The sequence below is a fragment of the Chlorocebus sabaeus genome, chromosome 13 (assembly GCF_047675955.1).
Source record: "Chlorocebus sabaeus isolate Y175 chromosome 13, mChlSab1.0.hap1, whole genome shotgun sequence".
In the NCBI taxonomy this organism is placed as follows: Eukaryota; Metazoa; Chordata; class Mammalia; order Primates; family Cercopithecidae; genus Chlorocebus; species Chlorocebus sabaeus.
In genome coordinates this window covers 33,842,923-33,867,730 of record NC_132916.1, presented here as the reverse complement: position 1 = coordinate 33,867,730, position 24,808 = coordinate 33,842,923, and the positions used below count along the sequence as shown (strand labels likewise).

The window sequence follows — 24,808 nt, the reverse complement described above, 5'->3', positions numbered from 1 at the left end:
AATGAATGAACTACAAGCTCAGGTGTTCACAGGAAATCTAATTTCTCTATTTTGTCTCTAAAAATCTGATGTTCTTCCCCTACTTGTCCCTACTTATTGGGGAGCAAACAGACATGAGAAAATATCCAGGTTAATTTAAAGCTTTATTCCATCTAATGAAGACCCCCTAGGAGTCTTCCACGCTCTTAAATAAAAATCCTTAATCTCTAATCATCCCCTACCCCTGCTTCTGACCCCAAAATGGTATCTAGGTGTAAGGAGCAGGGAATATGGCTTGTAAATTGAATAGTCGTTGACCTAAAGGTATTTGAAATCTCTTCTTTTCCATTTAGGCATTTATTGCCGAAATGCAGATGGTGGCTGAAATTCTTCATCATCTAGTTCAGAGGCCTGAAGATTATTTGGAAAACGTTGAAAACATTGTTAAGCTTTATAAGGAAACAATTCTCCAAACTTTAGAAGTAAGAACAAAATATATCACTGAAAATGAATATCGATATTTGTGTTTTGTCACTGGTTAAATAGCTTTCACATGTCTTCATCCCCATGTATTATTATCTGTCTGATTCTCCCCTTGAACTTTGTAGAAAGCTGTTAGAAAAAGGCTTCCATCCCAAAGACTGTTTTCGCAGAACAATATTATTTTACTCTTACAAAGCAACTCTGTTACTGCAAAGTGACAAATGAACTACATTTTTCAAAAGCCAGTGGGGAAATTCCTTTATGGATAGGGGTTGGAAAATTCATGTTAAAAGACTATGTTATAAAAGCATTTTCAATCTGTAAGTTATAGCTTTATCAAAACAAATGTACACTTCAGGTACACCTTTTGTTTAAAAGGTAGAATTTGTTATGCTGATTGGTCTATGGTTATCCCATTATATGTAAACATGGTAAGACCATTATATAATATAATAGGAAGGATTTAATTAAAATAGTATTCTAAAAGTGTGATGACTGAGATTACAAGTATGTGAAAAGCATATTTTATATGGTAAAAAGTCCAGGTAAGACTCTACCAAATATAATAATTTGTGTTGGAGATTTAGTCAACAAACATTTATGGAACTTGCACATTTAGCCAGACACTGTGCAACAGAACTATGAAGACAAATAAGACACAGTCCTCCAATTGCCTGTTCTCATATGATAGAGAAACTAAAGAATGTGTTTCATGCTGTCTCACAATGTTTATATTATTTTAAAGATAAATGAGTGAATCATTTTCATTCTCAGCATCCATCCCCCAAAATGGGAACCACACTTAATTGCTTTCATAGGTATGACTTCTATTCCTCCCCACCTTTCCTGTCACTGGCTTATAAACGTAGCTTCTGAAGCGTGAAGTCCATGACTATCAATAACATCCTTTCTTCCTTCAATAAAAGCATCCTGACTACTCCTTAAGTGGCTGGCACTGGGTATGAAATAAAGCCAAATTAGAATCAGATTCAGAAATTAGAAAATTGTATTTCCGGGGGGGAAATGCAGAGGTTATCTCTTTAGTACAAGCACCAGGTTATATTTCCTCACATTGCTGGTGCCCAGTGCAGTGCCCAAAATCTGGCAAGCAATAAATGCTTAACAAATGTTGATCAGCACAGATGACAAGATACAAAGGAAAAAGAATGATAGCTTCAATTTCATTAAATATACAACTTCCAGAAATTAAATAGATAAAACCACACTCAAACTAAAAGACAATAAACTGGAAAAATATTCACATTAATTATGATGAAAGATTTAAAGCTTTGATATATTAAAAGGTCATAGAAATGATTTTTTAAAAGCCTGTAAGTTCACTCTGTCCTGAGATAAATGGACAACAAATATGAGCAATTAACAAAAATGAAGAGTGATAAGCCTGTAGAAAAAATGTTCAGCTTCACTGATAATAAAGAAATGCTAACCTAAGTAATGAAATATCATTTCCATGATCAAAATTTAAAAGTTGAACAGGTAGGCCGGGCGCGGTGGCTCACTCCTGTAATCCCAGCACTTTGGGAGGCCGAGGTGGGTGGATCACGAGGTCGGGAGATTGAGACCATCCTGGCAAACACGGTGAAACCCCGTCTCTACTAAAAATACAAAAAACTAGCCGGGCGAGGTGGCGGGCGCCTGTAGTCCCAGCTACTCGGAGGCTGAGGCCGGAGAATGGCGTGAACCCGGGAGGCGGAGCTTGCAGTGAGCTGAGATCCGGCCACTGCACTCCAGCCCGGGCGACAAAGCGAGACTCCGTCTCAAAAAAAAAAAAAAAAAAAAAAAAAAAAAAAAAAAATGTTGAACAGGTAGTAAAAATTCCTAATGCTAGCAAGGGTATGGTAAAGAACTCTTATACCCCAAATATGAATTCGTACGGCCATCCTTTGACAGGTTGTCCACAAAAACACCCAGAAGTAGAAAACATCTAGGCCCTGCAGCAAAATGTAGATAAGAATTCATTGCCCTAGTGCAACAAAGCAGAATTTCAAAGCCAAGAACCTAGACTTTAGGCCTAGATGATACTTGCTGAATAGCCAAGCAATTGCCTTATATGTTGAGGGAGGAGAGCCATAAAGAGTGAGACCCTACAATTCTAATCTCCTCTGACCTGGCTGAGATGTTACTTCGCTTTTAGACCAAGTCCACTAAAGTTCAGTGTATCTCCAAGAGATACAAGGAAAGCAAGCAGGAGCAAACTGAGCTGCATCACTTTCTGGTATACATTCTGCCCACTGCTTCAGGGCTAAGCCAACACCACGTCCCCATTTGGGCCTGTCTTTGAATCCCAACTCAGCTCCTGGTGCAGGTATCCATTTCCTTAAGAGTGTTGATACTCTGCAACTTAGTAGTTCACTCTTAAGATTGAATCTAGCTTAAGGAAACAGTAAAAAGTATAGAACAGGCTGGGCGCAGTGGCTCATGCCTGTAATCCTAGCTCTTTGGGAGGCCGAGGGGGGTGGATTACCTGAGCTCGGGAGTTTGAGACCAGCCTGGGCAACATGGTGAAACCCCATCTCTACTAAAATCCAAAAAACAGCCGGGCATGATGGTGCACACCTATAATCCCAGCTACTCGGGAGGCTGAGGCGGGAGAATTGCTTGAACCCAGGAGACAGAGGTTGCAGTAAGCTGAGATTGTGCCTCCAGCCTGGACAACAGAGCAACACTCTGTCTCGAAAAAGAAAGAGAGAAAGAAATATATATATATATGTGTGTATATATATATGTGTGTGTGTGTGTGTGTGTGTGTGTAAAACAATGTGATGTGAAGCCTTGTTCAAAACATGATTATTTATGGGTAAGTGAATAATGCTGGTATAATCTGTTGTCAGTCTAGAGGAAAATATGTAGAATCTAACCTCGCACAATATTGTGAAAAACAAAATACACTGGATAATTAAAGAGATGATTTGGTTCAAACTTGCAATAAGGAGAATGTTCATTAATAAGGACCTTCTAAAAGAAATGGAAGCGAGCTGGATTTTATGGAAGCAGATAAACAAGGGAGGCATCCTTGAGTCATGAGAAAAGATGGAGACAGACTTTATCTGAGTCCTTGAGGAAGGATGGAGGTGGGTCTTATTTCTCAACCATCCCTACTTTCCAGGAACACAGGGCTCAGAATTCAACACTGTTGATGTACAAAAATAAAATCCAGTAGATATTGGATTTTAATATTAAAAACAAATAGTAGAATAAAATTTATAAGAATATTAATATAATCTTGAGATAAAGAAAATCTAATTTAGGCTGGGTGTGGTGGCTCATGCCTATAATCCCAACACTTGAGAGGCCAAGGCGGGCAGATCGCTTGAGCCCAAGAGTTCAAGACCAGACTGGGCATCATGGCAAAAACCATGGTGAAACCCTGTCTCCACAAGAAAGAAGGAGAGAAAGAGAAAAATAGAGAAAGAGAGAGAGAGAGAGAAGAAAATCTAATTTAAACAAGAAAGGAAGTCTACAAGTAATGAAAATATATATTGATGATTAAAATATTTTATCTTGCTGACGATGCCATAAATACATTCAAAAGACAAATCATGGAAAGGTAAAATATTTGCAATCCACATGCCAGATAAGGGTTAAAAACTTGCCATGAGTGTCAGAGAAAAGAAACAATCCGATAGAAAAATGCATAGAGGTTATGATAAGGCAGTTTACAGAGATGAATATCTGAATGCTGAACCTCGCCACAGGAATAAAAAGTAAAATAAACTGATTCCATCTTTTAACTCAATTTGGCAGAAATTTAAAAGCTAAAATAGCCAACAGTGGCAAGAAGAAATGAATCTTCTCATACATTGCTGGTTAGGGCTTTGAATTGCCACCACCTTTGGAAAACCAACTGGCTATACCTACCTATATTAATATTAAAATCTACTTTTGCCAGGCATGGTGGCTCACGCCTGTAATCCCAATACTTTGGGAGGCTGAGATGGGTGGATCACCTGAAGTCAGGAGTTCGAGACCAGCATGGCCAACATGGTGAAACCTCCTCTCTACTAAAAATACAAAAATCAGCCGGGCCTGGTGGTGGGCGCCTATAATCCCAGCTACTCGGGAGGCTGAGGCAGGAGACTCGCTTGAGCCAGGGGGGCAGAGGTTGCAGTGAGCCAAGCTCGCGCCACTGCAGTCCAGCCTGGGCAACAGTGAAACTCCATGTCAAAAACAAAAACAAACAAAAAAAAACCCTACTTTTAAAAATCTGACCCATATATCCAATATATGAGGATATACCAAAGGATGCATGTTCTCTGTTACTGAATATTTATATGTGTGCGTATATTTATATCAATGAGGTGAATGCTTATGTAAAGAAACCCACCAGGTTGGGCGGGCAGCGTGGAGGAGTAGGGAGAAGTTGTGTTAACTGTTTCTATGTACTTTTTTGCATTCCTTCACTGGTTACAGTTAGTACAAGTTATTTTGGTAATTATTAAAGAAGAAAGTAATTTTTAAAACTTCCATAAAAAGAAATGCTTGAAAATAGCTAATAAAGTATTATAACATACCTAAATGTCAAACAGCAGAGGAATATTAAATAGTGCTATATCCACAGTACATAATCTTATAAAACCACTAAAATGTTACATTGACAGTGATCTTATAAAAAGTATAGGGGAAGGTTAGTTATAATGTTAAGTGAAAAAGTAAGCTCCATTATGATTTTGAACTTGCAAAACAATTTTTCATGGCATGAAAGATGGGAGGAAAACAGTAATAGTAGTTACCTTTGGGGGCTGGATGAGAGATCAATTTCTACTTTTCTGGGTTTAAAAAAAAATTCCATAAGAAAAAAAGTGTCTTAAAATAATAAAAATACGTTGCATCTTTTTTTTTTTTTCTGGCTTGAAATTCTTTTTTTTTTTAATTATATTTTAAGTTCTAGGGTACTTGAAGTACCCTAGAGGCAGCTCTTTAGTGGACACTGAAGAAGCCAAAATAAAGTCAGAAAATGTTCTCCACAATCAAGCTGCTAAAGTTGATAAAGATGGTAACAAAGTGAATTGCTAATCCCACGTTTGTGGATCTCATTTTCATTTGTTTCATATTTGATTATGTTTATATTTATGCTAAAAATTACCCCCAAAATTGGAAACTTCAGGAGGAAAAAACCTAACTTTTTCCTGATGTAACCTGAACAACTATAGAAAAGAAGTCAATTTACTAGAATAAAGAAGAAAACATATAAATGGGGAGTCAGATACAATTAGAGCCCAAAGAAAAATGTTTGAATGTTTCCAATGTTATCATTATCATATCATAAATTCTTTTTTATTTTTTATTTTTTATTATACTTTTAAGTTCTAGGGTACATGTGCACAACATGCAGGTTTGTTACATATGTATACATGTGCCATGTTGGTGTGCTGCACCCATTAACTCGTCATTTACATTAGGTATTTCTCTTAATGATATCCCTCCCCCAGACCCCACCCCACAACAGCCGTGGTGTGTGATGTTCCCCGCCCTGCGTCCAAGTGTTCTCATTGTTCAATTCCCACCTATGAGTGAGAACATGGGTGTTTGTTTTCTGTCCTTGCCATAGTTTGCTCTGAATGATGGTTTCCAGCTGCATCTATGTCCCTACAAAGGACATGAACTCATCCTTTTTTATGGCTGCATAGTATTTCATGGTGTATATATGCCACATTTTCTTAATCCAGTCTATCATTGATGGACATTTGGGTTGGTTCCAAGTCTTTGCTATTGTGAGTAGTGCCGCAATAAACATCCGTGTACATGTGTCTTTATAGCAGCATGATTTATAATCCTTTGGGTATATACCCAGTAATGGGATCACTGAGTCAAATGGTACTTCTAGTTCTAGATCCTTGAGGAATCGCCACACTGTCTTCCACCATGGTTGAACTAGTTTACACTCCCACCAACAGTGTAAAACTGTTCCTATTTCTCCACATCCTCTCCAGCATCTGTTGTTTCCTGACTTTTTAATGATCTCCATTCTAACTGGTGTGGTATCTCATTGTGGTTTTGATTTGCATTTCTCTGATGACCAGTGATGATGAGCATTTTTTCACGTGTCTGTTGGCTGCATAAATGTCTTCTTTTAAGAAGTGTCTGTTCATCTCCTTTGCCCACTTTTTGATGGGGTTGTTTTTTTCTTGTAAATTTGTTTAAGTTCTTTGTAGATTCTGGATATTAGCCCTTTGTCAGATGTGAAGATTGCAAAATTTTTCTCCCATTCTGTAGGTTGCCTGTTCACTCTGATGGTAGTTTCTTCTGCTGTGCAGAAGCTCTTTAGTTTAATTAGATTCCATTTGTTTATTTTGGCTTCAGTTGCCATTGCTTTTGGTGTTTTAGTCATGCAGTCCTTGCCCATGCCTATGTCCTGAATGGTATTGCCTAGGTTTGCTTCTAAGGTTTTTATGGTTTTAGGTCTAACATGTAAGTCTTTAATCCATTTTGAATTAATTTTTGTATAAGGTGTAAGGAAGGGATCCAGTTTAAGCTTTCTACATATGTCTAGTCAGTTTTCCCAGCACCATTTATTAAATAGGAAATCCTTTCCCCATTTCTTGTTTTTGTCAGGTTTGTCAAAGATCAGATGGTTGTAGATGTGTGGTGTTATTTCTGAGGCCTCTGTTCTGATCCATTGATCTGTATCTCTGTTTGGGTACCAGTACCATGCTGTTTTGGTTACTATAGCCTTGTAGTATAGTTTGAAGTCAGGTAGCATGATGTCTCCAGCTTTGTTCTTTTTGCTTAGGATTGCCTCAGCAATGCAGACTCTTTTTTGGTTCCATATGAACTTTAAAGTAGCTTTTTCTGATTCTGTGAAGAAAGTCATTGGTAGCTTGATGGGGATGGCATTGAATCCATAAACTACCTTGGGCAGTATGGTCATTTTCACGATATTGATTCTTTCTATCCATGAGCATGGAATGTTCTTCCATTTGTTTGTGTCCTCTTTTATTTCGTTGAGCAGTGGTTTTTAGTTCTCCTTGAAGTGGTCCTTCACATCCCTTGTAAATTGGATTCCTAAGTATTTTATTCTCTTTGAAGCAATTGTGAATGGGAGTTCACTCATGATTTGGCTCTCTGTTTGTCTGTTATTGGTGTATAGGAATGCTTGTGGTTTTTGCACCTTGATTTTGAATCCTGAGGCTTTGCTGAGGTTGCTTATCAGCTTAAGGAGATTTTGCACTGAGATGATGGGATTTTCTAAATATACAATCATGTCATCTGCAAACAGGGACAATTTTACTTCCTCTTTTCCTAATTGAATACCCTTTATTTCTTTCTCCTGCCTGATTGCCCTGGCCAGAACTTCCAACACTATGTTGAATAGGAGTGGTGAGAGAGAGTATTCTTGTCTTGTGCCAGTTTTCAAAAGGAATGCTTCCAGTTTTTGCCCATTCAGTATATTGGCTGTGGATCTGTCATAAATAGCTCTTATTATTTTGAGATACATTCCATCAATACCTCGTTTATTGAGAGTTTTTAGCCTGAAGGACTGTTGTATTTTGTTGAAGGCCTTTTCTGCATCTATTGAGATAATCATGTGATTTTTTGTCTTTGGTTCTGTTTATGTGATGGATTACATTTATTGATTTGCGTATGTTGAACCAGCCTTGCATCCCACAGGTGAAGCCAACTTGATCGTGGTGGATAGCCTTTTTCATATGCTGCTGGATTCGGTTTGCCAGTATTTTATTGAGGATTTTTGCATCGATGTTCATCAAGGATATTGGTCTAAACTTCTCTTTTTTTGTTGTGTCTCTGCCAGGCTTTGGTATCAGGATGATGCTGCCCTCATAAAATGAGTTAGGGAGGATTCCCTCTTTTTCTATTCATTGGAATAGTTTCAGAAGGAATGGTACCAGCTCCTCTTTGTACCTTTGGTAGAATTTGGCTGTGAATCCGTCTGGTCCTGGACTTTTTTTGGTTGGTAGGCTATTAATTATTGCCTCAATTTCAGAGTCTGTTATTGGTCTATTCAGAAATTCAACTTCTTCCTGGTTTAGTCTTGGGAGGGTGTATGTGTCCAGGAATGTATCCATTTCTTCTAAATTTTCTAGCTTATCTGCGTAGAGGTGTTTATAGTATTCTCTGATGGTAGTTTGTATTTCTGTGGGATCGGTGGTGATGTGCCCTTTATCATTTTTTATTGCATCTATTTGATTCTTCTCTCTTTTATTCTTTATTAGTCTGGCTAGCAGACTATCTGTTTTGTTGATCTTTTCAAAAAACCAGCTCCTGGATTCACTGATTTTTTTAAAGAGTTTTTTGTATCTCTATCTCTTTCAGTTCTGCTCTGATCTTAGTTATTTCTTGCCTTCTGCTAGCTTTTGAATTTGTTTGCTATTGCTTCTCTAGTTCTTTTTATTGTGATGTTAGGGTGTCAATTTTAGGTATTTCCTGCTTTCTCTTGTGGGCATTTAGTGCTATAAATTTCCCTCTACACACTGCTTTAAATGTGTCCCAGAGATTCTGGTATGTTGTGTCTTTGTTCTCATTGGTTTCAAAGAACATCTTTATTTCTGCCTTCATTTCGTTATTTACCCAGTAGTCGTTCAGAAGCAGGTTGTTCAGTTTCCATGTAGTTGTGTGGTTTTGAGTGAGTTTCTTAATCCTGAGTTCTTATTTGATTGCACTGTGGTCTGAGAGACAGTTTGCTGTGATTTCTGTTCTTTTACATTTGCTGAGGAGTGCTTTACTTCCAACTATGTGGTCAAGTTTGGAATAAGTGTGATGTGGTGCTGAGAAGAATGTATATTCTGTTGATTTGGGGTGAAGAGTTCTGTAGATGTCTATTAGGTCCACTTGGTGCAGAGCTGAGTTCAAGTTCTGGATATCCTTGTTAACCTTCTGTCTCATTGATCTGTCTAATGTTGACAGTGGGGTGTTAAAGTCTCCCATTATTATTGTGTGGGAATCTAAGTCTCTTTGTAGGTCTCTAAGGACTTGCTTTATGAATCTGGGTGCTCCTGTATTGTATGCATATATATTTAGGATAGTTAGCTCTTCTTGTTGAATTGATCCCTTTACCATTATGTAATGGCCTTCTTTGTCTCTTTTGATCTTTGTTGGTTTAAAGTCCATTTTATTAGAGACTAGGATTGCAATCCCTGCTATTTTGTTGTTGTTGTTTTCCATTTGCTTGGTAGATCTTCCTCCATCCCTTTATTTTGAGCCTATGTGTGTCTCTGCACGTGAGATGGGTCTCCTGAATACAAGACACTGATGGGTCTTGACTCTTTATCCAATTTGCCAGTCTGTGTTCTTTTAATTGGGGCATTTAGCCCATTTACATTTAAAGTTAATATTGTTATGTGTGAACTTGATCCTGTCATTATGATGTTAGCTGGTTATTTTGCTCGTTAGTTGATGCAGTTTCTTCCTAGCCTCGATGGTCCTTACATTTTGGCATGTTTTTGCAATGGCTGGTACCAGTTGTTCCTTTCCATGTTTAGTGCTTCCTTCGGGGTCTCTTGTAAGGCAGGCCTGGTGGTGACAGAATCTCTCAGCATTTGCTTGTCTGTAAAGGATTTTATTTCTTCTTCACTTATGAAGCTTAGTTTGGCTGGATATGAAATTCTGGGCTGAAAATTATTTTCTTTAAGAATGTTGAATATTGGCCCCCACTCTCTTCTGGCTTGTAGAGTTTCTGCTGAGAGATCTGCTGTTAGTCCAATGGGTTTCCCTTTGTGGGTAACCCAACATTTCTCTCTGGCTGCCCTTAACATTTTTTCCTTCATTTCAACCTTGGTGAATCTGACAATTATGTATCTTGGGGTTGCTCTTCTCGAGGAGTATCTTTGCGGCATTCTCTGTATTACCTGAATTTGAATGTTGGCCTGCCTTACTAGGTTGGGGAAGTTCTCCTGGATAATATCCTGAAGAGTGTTTTCCAACTTGGTTCCATTCACCCTGTCACTTTCAGGTATACCAGTCAAACTTAGATTTGGTCTTTTCACATAGTCCCATATTTCTTGGAGGCTTTGGTGATTTCTTTTTATTCTTTTTTTTCCCTAAACTTCTCTTCTTGCTTCATTTCATTCATTTGATCTTCAATCACTGATACCCTTTCTTCCACTTGATTAAATCAGCTAATAAAGTTTGTGCATGCATCACGTAGTTCTCGTGCCATGGTTTTCAGCTCCATCAGGTCATTTAAGGTCTTCTCTATGCTGTTTATTCTAGTTAGCCATTCATCTAATCTTTTTTCAAGGTTTTTAGCCTCCTTGCAATGGGTTCGAACATCCTCCTTTAGCTTGGAGAAGTTTGTTATTAACGACCTTCTGAAGCCTACTTCTGTCAACTCGTCAAAGTCATTCTCCGTCCAGCTTTGTTCCGTTACTGGTGAGGAGCTGCAATCCTCTGGAGAAGAGGTGCTCTGGTTTTTAGAATTTTCAGCTCTTCTGCTCTGGTTTCTTCCCATCTTTGTGATTTTATCTGCCTTTCATCTTTGATGATGGTGACCTACAGATGGGGTTTTGGTGTGGATGTCCTTTCTGTTGATGTTGACGCTACTCCTTTCTCTTTGTTAGTTTCCTTCTAACAGTCAGGATCCTCAGCTGCAGGTCTGTTGGAGTTTGCTGGAGGTCCATTCCATACCCTATTTGCCTGAGTATCACCAGTGGAGGCTGCAGAACAGCAAATATTGCAGAACACCAAATGTTGCTGCCTGATCCTTCCTCTGGAAGCTTTGTCTCAGAGGGGCACCTGGCTGTATGAGTGTCAGTCGGCCCCTACTGGGAGGTGTCTCCAAGTTAGGCTACTTGGGGGTCAGGGACCCACTTGAGGAGGCAATCTGTTCGTTCTCAGAGCTCAAACTCTGTGCTGGGAGAACCACTGCCCTCTTCAAAGCTGTCAGACAGGGACGTTTAAATCTGCAGAAGTTTCTGCTGCCTTTTGTTCAGCTATGCCCTGCCCTCAGAGGTGGAGTTTACAGAGGCAGGCAGGCCTCCTTGAGCTGCGGTGGGCTCCACCCAGTTCAAGCTTCCTGGCTGCTTTGTTTACCTAGTCAACCCTCAGCAATGGCAGATGCCCCTCCCCCAGCCTGGCTGCTGCGTCGCAGTTTGATCTTGGACTGCTGCACTAGTAGTGAGCAAGGCTCCATGGGCATGGGACCCACTGAGCCAGGCGTGAGATATCATCTCCTGGTGTAATATTTGCTAAGACTGTTGGAAAAGCATAGTATTAGGGCAGGAGTGTCCCGATTTTCCAGGTACCCTTGGAAACAGCTTCCTTTGGCTAGGAAAGGGAAATTCCCTGACCCCTTGCACTTCCAGGGTAAGGTGATTCCCTGCCCTGCTTCGACTCACCCTCTGTGGGCTGCACCCACTGTCCAACCAGTCCCAGTGAGAGGAACCAAGTACCTCAGTTGGAAATGCAGAAATCACCCATCTTCTGCATCGATCATGCTGGGAGCTGTAGACTGGAGCTGTTCCTATTCGGCCATCTTGGAATGATCAAAATACGTTGTGTCTTCTAAATGATGCTAGTATCTATGTGAAGAAAGTCTGTGACTTAAATTTTAATCAGATGCTTCCATGGTTTGGAAACCAAATAGCAAAGCTATGAACATATGCAGATAGATGCCCCAAAACATTTTGTATTGGAAAAAACATTAAGGCATCAATGTAGAGAAAAAAGATTTTTTTAACAGGAAAATAAAATTCATGGAGAGAAGATTAGTTTGAGCTTTTGCAAAAGATCTCTTCAGCATTGAAAATAACATACATTATAACATTTATAAGGCAAACAATTTACTTTAAATATTTCTGCATAGTGTATTAAGATTCTGATCTTGCATTCCATTTTTCCAGTGATCCTGTATTGTAAAGTTTCTTTTCTATTAACTGCAGGAAGTAATGGCTGAACACAATCCCCAGTATCTCATTGAGCTAAATGGAAATAGACCACCAGAGGAGCTCTTTATGGTGAGTGCAGTGTTCAGCAGGAATGCTTCACAGTGTGGAAAATTTAAAAGCTATTGACAGTATTGTACTTCTTTTAATAAACAGAAGTATGTTTATATTTAAGCACCATTTATCTTTGAACAATTTGTCTTGACACTTAAAATTTTGATGTTCTGTTTATTCATCTGTCCATTTAAAAATCAAAACTACATTTGAATTTAAAATCTCTGTCAAAAGGTGCCTCACAGAAAAGTAAAAGCAATGGTAACCAAAAGCACACGAGAAGATGCTGAACATCATTAGTCATTAGGGAAAGGCAGGTCAAAACCATAATGGGGAACCCCTTTTACCTTCTAGGATGACCAAAGTAAAAACAAACACAAAACAGAAAATAAAAAGTGTTGGTGAGGATGCAGAGAAATTGGAACCCAAAAATGTTTTACAAAAATAATTCAATGATACAAAAATGTAGTCATTATTTCTTAAATGTCAAATAAGTGTCTGGCATTATAATGGGCTCTAGGGATAAAGATAGGAAGGAGGCAGAAGGGTTCACACGTCTCTCTGCTCATGCAGTATCCAATATGTTGGGGAAAATAAATCTCTAGAGAGCAGTTTTGTTACAGTCGGGCATACACATGCATGGTATTATAGGAGTTCATGGCATAAAGACAAAACCTAGTCTAGTAAGGAGGACCACCAGTCTGAAACTATGTTTAAATAGAAACGTAAAGGACTAGTAAGAACTAGACCTTGAAGACAAGGGTAGTTGAGGAAAGTGGGACAGTGTTCCATGCTGAGGGAAGAGTCTGTGTCAAGGCCCCAGAGGCCAGAAAGAGCATAGTGAGTTGCAAGAACTGAATGTAGGACTGGAACATAGGAGGATTGGGTAGGAGGGTTAGAATAGAGCCACAACTAGAAATTAGAAGGGATTGCACCAAGAAAGACCTTGTAAACTGTAGTTAGGAGTTTAGACCTCAACATGAGGGAATAGGCAGCCAGGAAAAGGTTTTAAGCCATAAAGTACAAATGATCTTATTTCTGTTTGAGAAAGGTCACTCCATTCCACGTGAGGATAAAACAAAAGGAGAATCAAATTGGTGGTAGGAAAACTAGTTTTAGCTTTTGCCATCAATCAGGTATGAGATAGTGGCCTAACCTAGGGTAGTGACCACAGGAATGGACAGAAAAGGACAGATCTGAGAGACATTTAAGAAATCTACTTGACAGGACTTGATGAACAACTTAATATGGGAATTAAGGAAGAGAGAAAAGTCAGAGATAATGCCCAGATTTCTGGCTTGATCTGATTGGTGGCAACACGGTAACAGTGCATGCTAGTGGTGGAGCCAGCTCAGGGAGAAGCTCCTCACTTGAGACATGCTCTTGCCAAGATCACCTGTGATCTCATGACCAAAGCCACTGCTCATTTTTCAGTCTTCATCTAATTCAATCTTTAATAGAAGCAGCATTTGACATAACAGATCACGTCTTTTTTTCTGCACCCTTCTTTCCTTGGCTTTTTGGGCTCCACACCACAATATTTCCATTACAACTCACTGCACCCTCCAATTCTCTAACCTGCAGTGTTGTAGGACCCAGAATTCACAAGGCGTGAGCTCTTCTCTGTTTACCCTCACTTGTTAAGAGACTTCATTCAGTCAGTAGCTTTAGATATCATCTCACCACTGACATCTCTTAAATTCATGATACTATATCAGATCTTTCCCCTGAATTCCACACTTGTATACTTAATGGCTGCTCAACTGCTGTTTTTCCAATTGGATGTCTACTAGTCATTTTGGATTTAAGTGTGCAAAATAGAACGTCACCACCACCACCCTACCCGCAATGTGCTTCTCCCACCATTCTCCTTTTTCAGTAAATGCAAAAACCACCCAGCCAGTTGCTTTCCTTGACTTTTTTTTCTCACATCCCACATCCCATTCACCAGCATATACAGCAGGCTTCTCCTTCAAAATATGGCCAGAATTCTACCACTTTTTACTACCTGGGACACACTTTCCTCAAGGTAGAGGGCAGAAGCTCCAAGGCGTCTGACTGGAACTTGCCAAGCTTGTGAATGCCCCCATGGGAGCTGGTACTCTGCACTTCCACCCACGTTCCATTGGCAGAGCAGGCTACATGGAGAAGCTCGCCATTAGTGGAATAAGGAAATGTACTCCACCCAGAATGAATTAGGGAATTAACCAGTGAAGGTTGCATTGTAACACAATCTATCACAGGCTACCACACACCATCAGGATTTTGGCTATCTCACTATCTCCCATCTCATGATCTATGTGCTGGCCTCTTTTATTTTTCCAGATTATTCCATGTAGTGTCTGCATTAATTTCCTGGGGTTGCCATACCAAAGTACCACAAACTGGTGGCTTAAAACGACAGAAATGTATTCTCTCACAGTTCTGGAGGCTAAAAGTCCAAAATCAAAGTGTTGGCAGTGCCATGCTCCTTCCAAAGGCTCTTGGGGAGACTCTATTTTTGTTTCTTCCAGCTTCTGGTAGCTACTGGCATTTCTTGACTTATGGCAGCATAACTTCAATATCTGCCTCCATCTTCATATGGCAATCATCCCTTTGCCTGAAGAGGTCCCAGAGACCAAGACCTCTAAGAACGTGAATATCTGGGAACCAGAAGGCAGACTGTTATCAGTTGAAATGTGTCCCTCAAAAACATATGTTGAAACCCTGAAGTCCAATACCTGTGAATGTGACCTTATTTGGAAATAAGGTCTTTGCCTATAGATTAGGAGAAGAGACTCAGACACACAGGGAGAAGATGGCTCTGTGACAACAGAGGCAGAGATTGGAGTGATGCATATACAAGCCAAGACACACCAAGGATTGTCAGCAAACAGCCAGAAGCCAGATGAAGCAAGCAAGGATTCAACCCAGAGTCAGAGGGAGCATGGGCTTGACTCATAAGCCCATCACTGTTTCAGAATATTTGAGATATTCAGATGCCAATGTAGTTAAATATCTGTTCTTTAAATCTAGATTGTTATGAGTCGACTTAAATATCTGAACCTAAAAAGAGCAGCTGTTATAACCAAACTTCAGGGTGCAGAGGAAGAAATTAATGACACAATGGAAAATGTAAGTTATATGGAACTGTTTGAAAGTCTAGTTTTCAATGTATGTTGTGGGCAGGGTGCAGTGACTCACACCTGTAATCCCATGGGAGGATCGCTGGAGCCCAGGAGTCTGAGACCAGCCTGGACAACCTGGTGAGCAACCATCCTAAAAAAAAAAAAAAAAGAAAGAAAGAAAAAGAAAAGAAAGAAAAGATTAGCCAGGTGTGGTGGTATGCACCTGTAGTCTCAGCTACCCAGGAGCTGAGACGGGAGGATTGCTTGAGCCCAGGAGGTTAAGGCTACAGTGAGCCATGATCATGCCATTGCACTCCAGCCTGAGCACCAGAGCCAGATACTATCTCAAAAAATATATATATAAAAAATATATATTCATATATTTATTTATTTATATATATTTAGTCATCTATGTAAATATATATTTATTCATATATATTCATATATACATAAATATATATATTTATTCATATATATGTATGTTGTGGCCTTAATTTGTATTCTTTTATAAAAATTGATTCGATTTCTGGGAAGAAGCTGTAATATTAGCACAATATCCTTTTAAACATTAGACACAACACAAATTTTGAAACAAAGAAAATCATAACGATTAAACGTAGGAACAACGAAAAAGAAAGAAATCTAAGTTCAGTTTAAAAATTTGCAGCACCAAAGAATGTGAAGACATAAAAGTTCTTAACTCTATTTCTTTAATCATTCAACCAAACTTTTTAAAGTAACTAATGTGTTCCTGACACTGATGTGCTACGTATGTGATGGGTATCAAATTATAACTGCCAATTGCCAAAAGTGCCACAGGGAGTTTTAATTGGAGGATTTGATCTATTCTGAGAAGTTCAGTTTCACCTATGTGAGTAGAAATTATTTTTAAAAAATGGATACTAGGGCTGGGCACAATGGCTCATGCCTGTAACACCAGCACTTTGGAAGGCTGAAATGGAAGGATCACTTGAGCCCAGGAGTTTGATACCAGCCTGGGACATAGCAAGACTCTGGTCCTACAAAAAGTAAAAAAAAAAACTTGAGGCGGGGTTTTAAGATGGCCGAATAGAAACACCTCCAGTCTGCAGCTCCCAGCGGGATGGACGCAGAAGATGAGTGATTTCTGCATTTCCAACTGAGGTACCTGGTTCATCTCACTGGGACTGGTTAGACAGCAGGTGCAGCTCACAAAGGGTGAGCCAAAGCAGGGCAGGGCGTCCCTTCACCCGGGAAGCACAAGGGGTCAGGGGATTTCCCTTTCCTAGCCAAGGGAAGCTGTGACAGACTGTACCTGGGAAAAATGGGACACTCCCCCCAGAAATACTGTGCTTTTCTAATAGTCTTAGCAAACGGCAGACCAGGAGTTACTATTCCGTGCCTGTCTTAGCAGGTCCCATGCCTATGGAGCCTTGCTCACTGCTAGCGCAGCAGTCTGAGATTGAATTATGAGGCAACGCAGTTTTGGTTCATATGGAACCAAAAAAGAGCCCGCATTGCCAAGGCAATCCTAAGCAAAAAGAACAAAGCTGGAGACATCACGCTACCTGACTTCAAACGATACTACAAGGACACAGTAACCAAAACAGCATGGTATTGGTACCCAAACAGAGATATAGACCAATGGATCAGAACAGAGGCCTCAGAAATAACACCACACATCTACAACCATCTGATCTTTGACAAACCTGACAAAAACAAGAAATGGAGAAAGGATTCCCTATTTAATAAATGGTGCTGGGAAGACTGGCTAGCCATACGTAGAAAGCTGAAACTGGATCCCTTCCTTACACCTTATACAAAAATTAATTCAAGATGGATTAAAGACTTACATGTTAGACCTAAAACCATAAAAACCCTACAAGCAAACCTAGGCAATACCATTCAGGACATAGGCATGGGCAAGGACTTCATGACTAAAACACCAAAAGCAGTGGCAACACAAGCCAAAATAGACAAATGGGATCTAATTAAAGAGCTTCTGCACAGCAGAAGAAACTACCATCAGAGTGTGCAGGCAATGGGATTACAGGCATGAGATGGGAGAAAAGTATTGCAATCTTCACATCTGACAAAGGGCTAATATCCAGAATCTACAAAGAACTTAAACAAATTTACAAGAAAAAAACAACTCAATTAAAAAGTGGGCAAAGGAGATGAACAGACACTTCTCAAAAGAAGACATTTTTGCAGCCAACAGACACATGAAAAAATGCTGTTGGAGAGGATGTGGAGAAATAGGAACAGTTTTACACTGTTGGTGGGAGTGTAAACTAGTTCAACCATTATGGAAGACAGTGTGGCGATTCCTCAAGGATCTAGAACTAGAAATACCATTTGACCCAGTGATCCCATTACTGGGTATATATACCCAAAGGATTATAAATCAGGCTGCTGTAAAGACACATGCACATGTATGTTTATTGTGGCACTATTCACAACAGCAAAGACTTGGAACCAACTCAAATGTCCATCAATGATAGACCAGATTAAGGAAATGTGGCATATATACACCATGGAATACTATGCAGCCATAAAAAAGGATGAGTTCATGTCCTTTGTAGGGACATGGATGCAGCTGGAAACCATCATTCTAAGCAAACTATGGCAAGGACAGAAAACAAACACCTCATGTTCTCACTCATAGGTGGGAATTGAACAATGAGAACACTTAGACACAGGGCAGGGAACATCACACACCAGGGCCTATCATGGGGTGTGGGGCTGGAGGAGGGATAGCGTTAGGAGAAATACCTAATGTAAATGATGAGTTGATGCGTGCATCAAACCACCATGGCACATGTATACATGTGTAATAAACCTGAATGTTGTGCACATGTACCCTAAAACTTAAAGTATAATAAAAAATAAAAAATAATTAACCAGGCATGATAGCACATGCCCATAATCCCAGCTATTTGAGAGGCTGAGGTGGGGGGATCACCTGAGCCTAGAGGTTAAGGCTGCAGTGAGCCATGATTGTGCCACTGCACTCCAGTCTACGTGATAGGGCAAGACCCTGTCTCAAAAATAAAAATAAAATAAAAACCAAAACATATGCCATGATCATAAATAGATATAATTCAAATTTTAAAATCTTTGAAGAAAGAGGTCATTCTGTTATCCCGTATCATAACAAGATCTCAGTGGGTCCACATAACTGGAATACGAGCTGGGACCTCTGCAATATGAACTGATGCTGAAGAGGAAGAAAAGTGAGCTTGGTCAGAACAGAGGCTGGGAAAAATAATCTGGGTACTGAAGCCTCCTGTTCTAGGTCGTCACTGAAGGAAAGAGAAAAAGTATCTATAAAACCTGCAGGAAATTTCTGGCCAGAAAGTTTGTCCTTAGAAAGCATTGCATGCATGGGGCATAGGTGTAAGGTTGTAGTTCATAAGCTGTATGACTAACTAGGCGGACCTGCCTCCTTTTTCATAAAAGGGAAGAAGATATGGCTGTGTACGCTGAAGTCATTATTCATATCCCTTAAGCAGCATTTCTACCTGGCAGTCAAGCCCACCTCAAAAGAATCACCTGGGAAGCTTACTACAAATACAAATCCTGAGGCCCGAATCCCAGACTGATTGGACAGGACTGTCTGGAGATGGAACCTGAAAATGTATTTTTACAAAATCTAGAACAAATTCCTGTACCCACTTAAGTCTGAGAACCCCTACTTTAACTCTTGGGACACCAAAGGAGCCTGGTTAATTAAAGTTGATTGATCTACAAGTTCCTGTGTTTTTAAAGGACTTTAGGTGAATAATCTTCAGCTAAAGACCGGTGATTTTTAGAGAATCAATATAATGGGAATATTTAAAGCAGTGATTCCCAGCCCTGACTGCAAAATTGGGTCATCTAGGAAGCTTTTTAAACATAACAACGCCGAGACCAGTTAAAACAGAATTTCTAAGGTAGGGCTCTGTCATTAAGTGAAACAACAAAATAGGATATGACATCAAAGGCACAGACTACAAAAGAAAAAATACCAAAAAACTTTTCTGCATCAACACTATGAGTAGAGGCCGGGCACAGTGGCTCATGCCTGTAATCCCAGTACTTTGGGAAGCTGAGGCAGGCAGATCACTTGAGGCCAGGGGTTTGAGACTAGCCTGGCCAACATGGTGAAACCCCATCTCTACAAAAAAAAGGAAAACACATCAATCAATAGAGTAAAAAGACAACCCACAGAAAGGAGAAGAATATTTGAAAATCATATATCTGATAGGGATTAGTATGCAGAATATGTAAAGAACAACTACAACTCCACAACAATAAAAAAAATCCGGTTCAAAAATTGGCAAAAGATTTGAATAGACATTTCTCTAAAGAAGATATATAAATGGCCAGTAAGTACATGAAAAGATGCTCAATATCACTAGCCATTAAGGAAATGCAAATCAAAACTACAATAAGATGCCATCTCATATCCACTGGGGTGCTATTATTCAAAAAATGAGAAATAAAAAATGTTGATGAGAAATGAGAACCCTCTTACATTGTTTGTGGGGATGTAAAATGGTGCAGCTGCTGTTTAAAATAGTTTGGTGGTTGCTCAAAAAGTTAAACATAGAATTCTCATCTATCCAGCAATTACCCTTCTAGGCATTTCCCCCAAAGGATTGAAACCAGGAACTCAAACAGATACTTGTACATCAATATTCCTAGCACCTTTATTCACAATAGCCAGAAGGTGGAAATAACCCAATGTCCATCAGTGGATGAACTGATAAACAAAATGTGGAGAGAGAGAGAGTGTGTGTGTGTGTGTGTGTGTGTGTGTGTGTGTGTGTGTGTGTGTGTGATGGAATATTATTCAACCTTAAAGAGGAGTAAAATTCTTATATATGATAAAATATCCATGAAAACGTACTGAGTGAAACAAGCAGATACAAAAGGGCAAACAAGTGATTCCACTTATATGAGATACACAGAATAGACAAATTCGTAGAGACAGAATGTAGGGTAGAGGTTACCAGGGGCTGGGGGGGAAGGAGAGTTAAATTTCATAAGTACAGAGTTCTGTTTGGGATCGTGGAAAAGTTCTGGAAATGAATACAGGTAGTGGTTGCACAACACAGTGAATATACTTAATACCACTGAATTGTATGCTTAAAGGTGGTTACAAAAACAAATTTTATGTGATGTGTATTTTGCCACAATTATAAAAACAAAAAACAAACCCAAAAATCTTCCCTAGGAGATTCTAGTATGCAGCCAGGGAAGAGAACCACTGGTTTAAAGGGGTAGGAAACGCACAGAGACCTTACTGTAGACTCCAGCATCCTGGTGAAGCGTGAGAGAACTGTAGCATCTGCTGAGTTGCTGGAGAGGAAGGGCTGTGCAGGTAGATGGGGACATGGGCCTGGGTTTTTGCAGTAGGAGGAAGGACAGGGTCAGACTGGCACCTGGCATAGCAGAAGTTTTGGTTTTCGAGTCACATAGACCTGGATTTGAATTCAGCAGTACAGCCTACCAGACCTGTGACTCTGCTTAACCTTGCTGCCCTTTATTCAATGGTATATATTTAAAAAGGGACAACAATCCTTATGGTGTCATGTTATTGTAAAGATTACATGAGATTATGCTTTTAAAGTGCCTATAACCAATGGTGATATTTAAAAAATTTAACAGCTGTATTGTAGGGGCAGGGCTGGCTTCATGAACTTCATACAAGCGCATGTGCTTAGTTTAATTCTCTGCTGCTGCAGTCTTGAAATTCTTACTAATTGTAGAACAAGGGTCCTATAATTTTCATTTTGTTCTGGCCCTGGCAAATTAGTTTGTGCTGTGCACGAGCATTCACCCAATCACAGCAGAACTGGCAGAAGTGCTGAAGACATTTGCCAGGCATTAACCCTTAGTTGCTGGATCATGGAAAGGTCCAGAGGTTCTTCAGCAAGAGGATGGGTAGAAGTAGAGCTTGAGGGTAGTAGTTATAGTGGCCAGCTTTCTTCTGCTCCTGCTCCACTACCTTGGCTGTATCTGGGGTCCCTCACATGCTCCTCTGGTTAAGTCGCTCCAGAAAGTATGCTTCTGGTCTTCTCACTGGGAGAGAGGTGGTGGGAGGGGACCAAGTAAAGTGGGAATGGCTCTGGCACTAGCACCTTATTTCAAAGACTTCCAATCAGTTATACTGTTTCTGCTCTCCATTTATTCCCCTTCAGAGGTACGTGGTATCACAAGGTCCCATGACTTTCCAGGGTTTTGCAAAGTGAATCCACTGGCTCCTTGTTGTTCCTACCCCTCCCATACCTATCTTTGCTCCACAGATATTTGGCTTTCACCTTTCTCTGATATAAGTCAGTTACCACTCATCCATCTGCTTTCTAACTTAAAAAATTGTGTAGCTGTAGCCAGCCCTGATCAGCATCTGTAGTCTCTTCTCCCATTCTCTGTGTCCTCATGAGTTTTATTTCTTTTTTTTATTCTTCTACTGTCGTTTTAGTGAGGTTTTAGGAAACCAGCAAACATAAATTCATGTTTTCAGTCTGCTTTGTTTAACCAGAAGCCAGTCCTCACCATTTTGAAGCCTGTAATATCAAATTCATTCAAAAGCTCATCTTCTCCTCTCCCCTCAGCAACTGCTGAACATGTGGTCTCACAGGCATGAAGTTGAGAGAGGTACATGGTCTGCTATTCAAATACTTAACCTTTTAGAGAATACTTACGGTCTATTCAAATACTTTTTTCATGTATGGGCGGGAAATATGGATGATAAGGAAAGAGTGACTGCCTCCTGACCTAACTGGCCATGGTTTCAGTCCCTAGCTCATTGTCCAGGAACTCTGTGGAGAAGGCCTGTAGCTTAATGTGCTCCATAGATGAGGTTCTTGGTCTTATGCAACTCTCCTGAGCACTGACAGTTTCCTTAACATTTACTATCACTTCCAGCTCTCACTTGGGGACATTCATGCAGCATCCCTGCAGTGCACATGCCTCTTTGTTCTCTGATGCTGCAGTGGTCCAGGGAAAATCATAGCTCACAATCTCATTTGCATTGCATAGTCAGCTCTGAAGCCAGCATATACATGTGTGACCCACATCTGAGGGTTGGGGGAGCAGATTTCCCCTGGCCATTGCCCACTCTCTTCGTTTTCTTTTGCTATAGCAGAATACCACAGACTAGGTAATTTATAAAGAAAATAAGTTTATTTGGTTCACAGAAATAAGTTTATTTGAAGCCTGGGAAGTCCAAGTGCATGGCACCAGCATCTGGTGAGGGCCTTTGTGCTGGGTTTCCCATTGTGGAAGGTGGAAGAACAAAAGAGTGCAAAAGCCAGGGCAAGAGGGGGCTGAACTTGCCTTGATAATAAGTCCACCCTCAAAATAACTTACCCACTCTTGAGATAAGGACATTAATCTATTCATGAGGGCAGAGCACTCATGACCTAATCACCTCTTAACAGCCCTACCTCTTAATACCATCACAATGGCAATTAAGTTTCAACCTGAGTCTCGGAGGGGACATTCAAACCGTAATACTCACCATGCCATCTCTCACCAGTTTTCTCATCCCCTGCTAAGGAACCACAAGGGCAGATGAACCTTTCAAGCAACCTTTCTATCATATGGTAAAATAAGCATAAATATAAAATAAAATAAGCATGTTCCCAACTGAGAGTTAGCAGTTTTCTACAGAATTTTGCAGTCTGTAGAAAAGTATTTCTTAACTTATCTGGAGGTCACCAACAGAAAGGATTGCTAATGAAGGAGACTTTACATTTTAAGAATTAAAGAACCACTTATAGCTAAGTAAATGCAAAAACAATCTGTACATAACATCTTAGGCATACGTAAAAGCCAAGGCAAATTAGCTAAGAAGCTGGTACATTTTCAAAAAATTTTAATAAGAATTTTTCAGAATCTGTTTTCTAAGGAAGATGATAGAAAATGCACTCTCTACCTTATGCTTGTTTTACCATATGACAGAAATTGCTCAGTAGAATTTAAAGATATTTTAACATAAATGTAAACTAGTCCTATTAAATCAAGGACAAGTGCAGAATGTTGCAATTAAGAAAAAGCCAAAATTTCCTTTTCAAATTATTTATTAAATAGTAAAGCACTATAAAATAATAAATGAAATATTTAATACTCCTAATTTCAGCAAAATTTATGTCCATATTTTTAATGTAGTATTTGCAATTCACAGGATGAGCTATTTCGTACTCTTGCATCTTATAAACTTATTGCAGCAAGATACAGATGGCAGAGAAGTAAATGGGGACGTACATGTCCTGTGAATTTAAAAGATGGTAACATTTATTCAGGATTACCGGATTATTCTGTGAGGTAAGTAAGATTTTCAGAACCTAATTTTAAAACTTCCTCATACATCTTTTCAGTTGCTTACCAATATGGCATATTTTAAGTTTTCTAGGTAAAATCTACTGTCTTTCATCAGAAGAAGCATTAAAACCATTTGTATTGAATCCACGTCCCTATCTGCTTCCACCTATGCCAGCACCACCATGTAAAGTATTCATATTTGGACCTCAATATTCAGGGAAAACAACACTTTGCAATATGCTTGCAGAAAATTACAAAGCAAAGGTAAATATCTATCTATCTATCTATCTATCTATCTATCTATCTATCTATCTATTTGTCGTGTATCTATCTATACTTGATTATAATTTGTAGGATTTTATTTGTACTCAGTTTTTAAAATTTCATGTTTCAATTGAATAGTTATTCCACTGGACTTGGAATAGGGAAGGCATTCTTTTTGTTGTTTATTGCTGCTTCTGGACCAGAGTCCCTCCCTGCTTCCCAAAAGCCCCCCGATGTGAATATCATGTCATTCAGACTCTGCCACCTATTAGCTTTCTTGGTTCTACTCACCTTCGGTCCCCTGGGTTTCACTACTCCTGGCTCACTCTCACTCTCCCTATATACTCATTCCTGTCCTAATTCATGGTGATTTCACTATTACAAAGATGATCCTCCCAACACTTTGACACCTTCTCCCTCAGTAATCTTGTTCTCCACTCTCAGTAAATGAAATTATATTTAGCTTAGACAAGAGTAATAGCAGTAAAAGTGGTAAGAAACAAGCATATTTGGGATATAATTTGAAGGCGGAGCCAAAAAATTTGATGAAGGATTGGAATGTGGATGAATTCTAGAAGGGGCAGTGTGACTTGAGGATTGCCTATGCAAGAAGGAATGGCACAAGATCATGGCTAAAGACGGAGCAATTCAGGCCACGGGAAAGTGTTAGAAGTTGTTCAGAGTGCTGCTGCATTCTTTTAAGCACAGGAGTATTATTTTCTATTTGCTTTTAACTTTTTCATTGTGAAACATGACAAACAGAAAAGTGAA

General features: G+C 39.5%; 1 protein-coding gene across 3 annotated transcripts in view; it reads left to right on the top strand.

Annotated features, from left to right (window-relative positions):
- AK9 (adenylate kinase 9) overlaps positions 1-24,808 on the top strand; it is a 177,384-nt gene that overhangs the window by 29,507 nt on the left and 123,069 nt on the right. For all 3 annotated transcript variants that reach the window (XM_038001024.2, XM_073022407.1, XM_038001023.2), the window contains exons 8-12: positions 333-461; positions 12,318-12,392; positions 15,390-15,488; positions 23,637-23,776; positions 23,857-24,037. In XM_038001024.2, the coding sequence (XP_037856952.2) occupies positions 333-461; positions 12,318-12,392; positions 15,390-15,488; positions 23,637-23,776; positions 23,857-24,037 (624 nt within the window). The remainder of the gene's footprint in view (positions 1-332; positions 462-12,317; positions 12,393-15,389; positions 15,489-23,636; positions 23,777-23,856; positions 24,038-24,808) is intronic.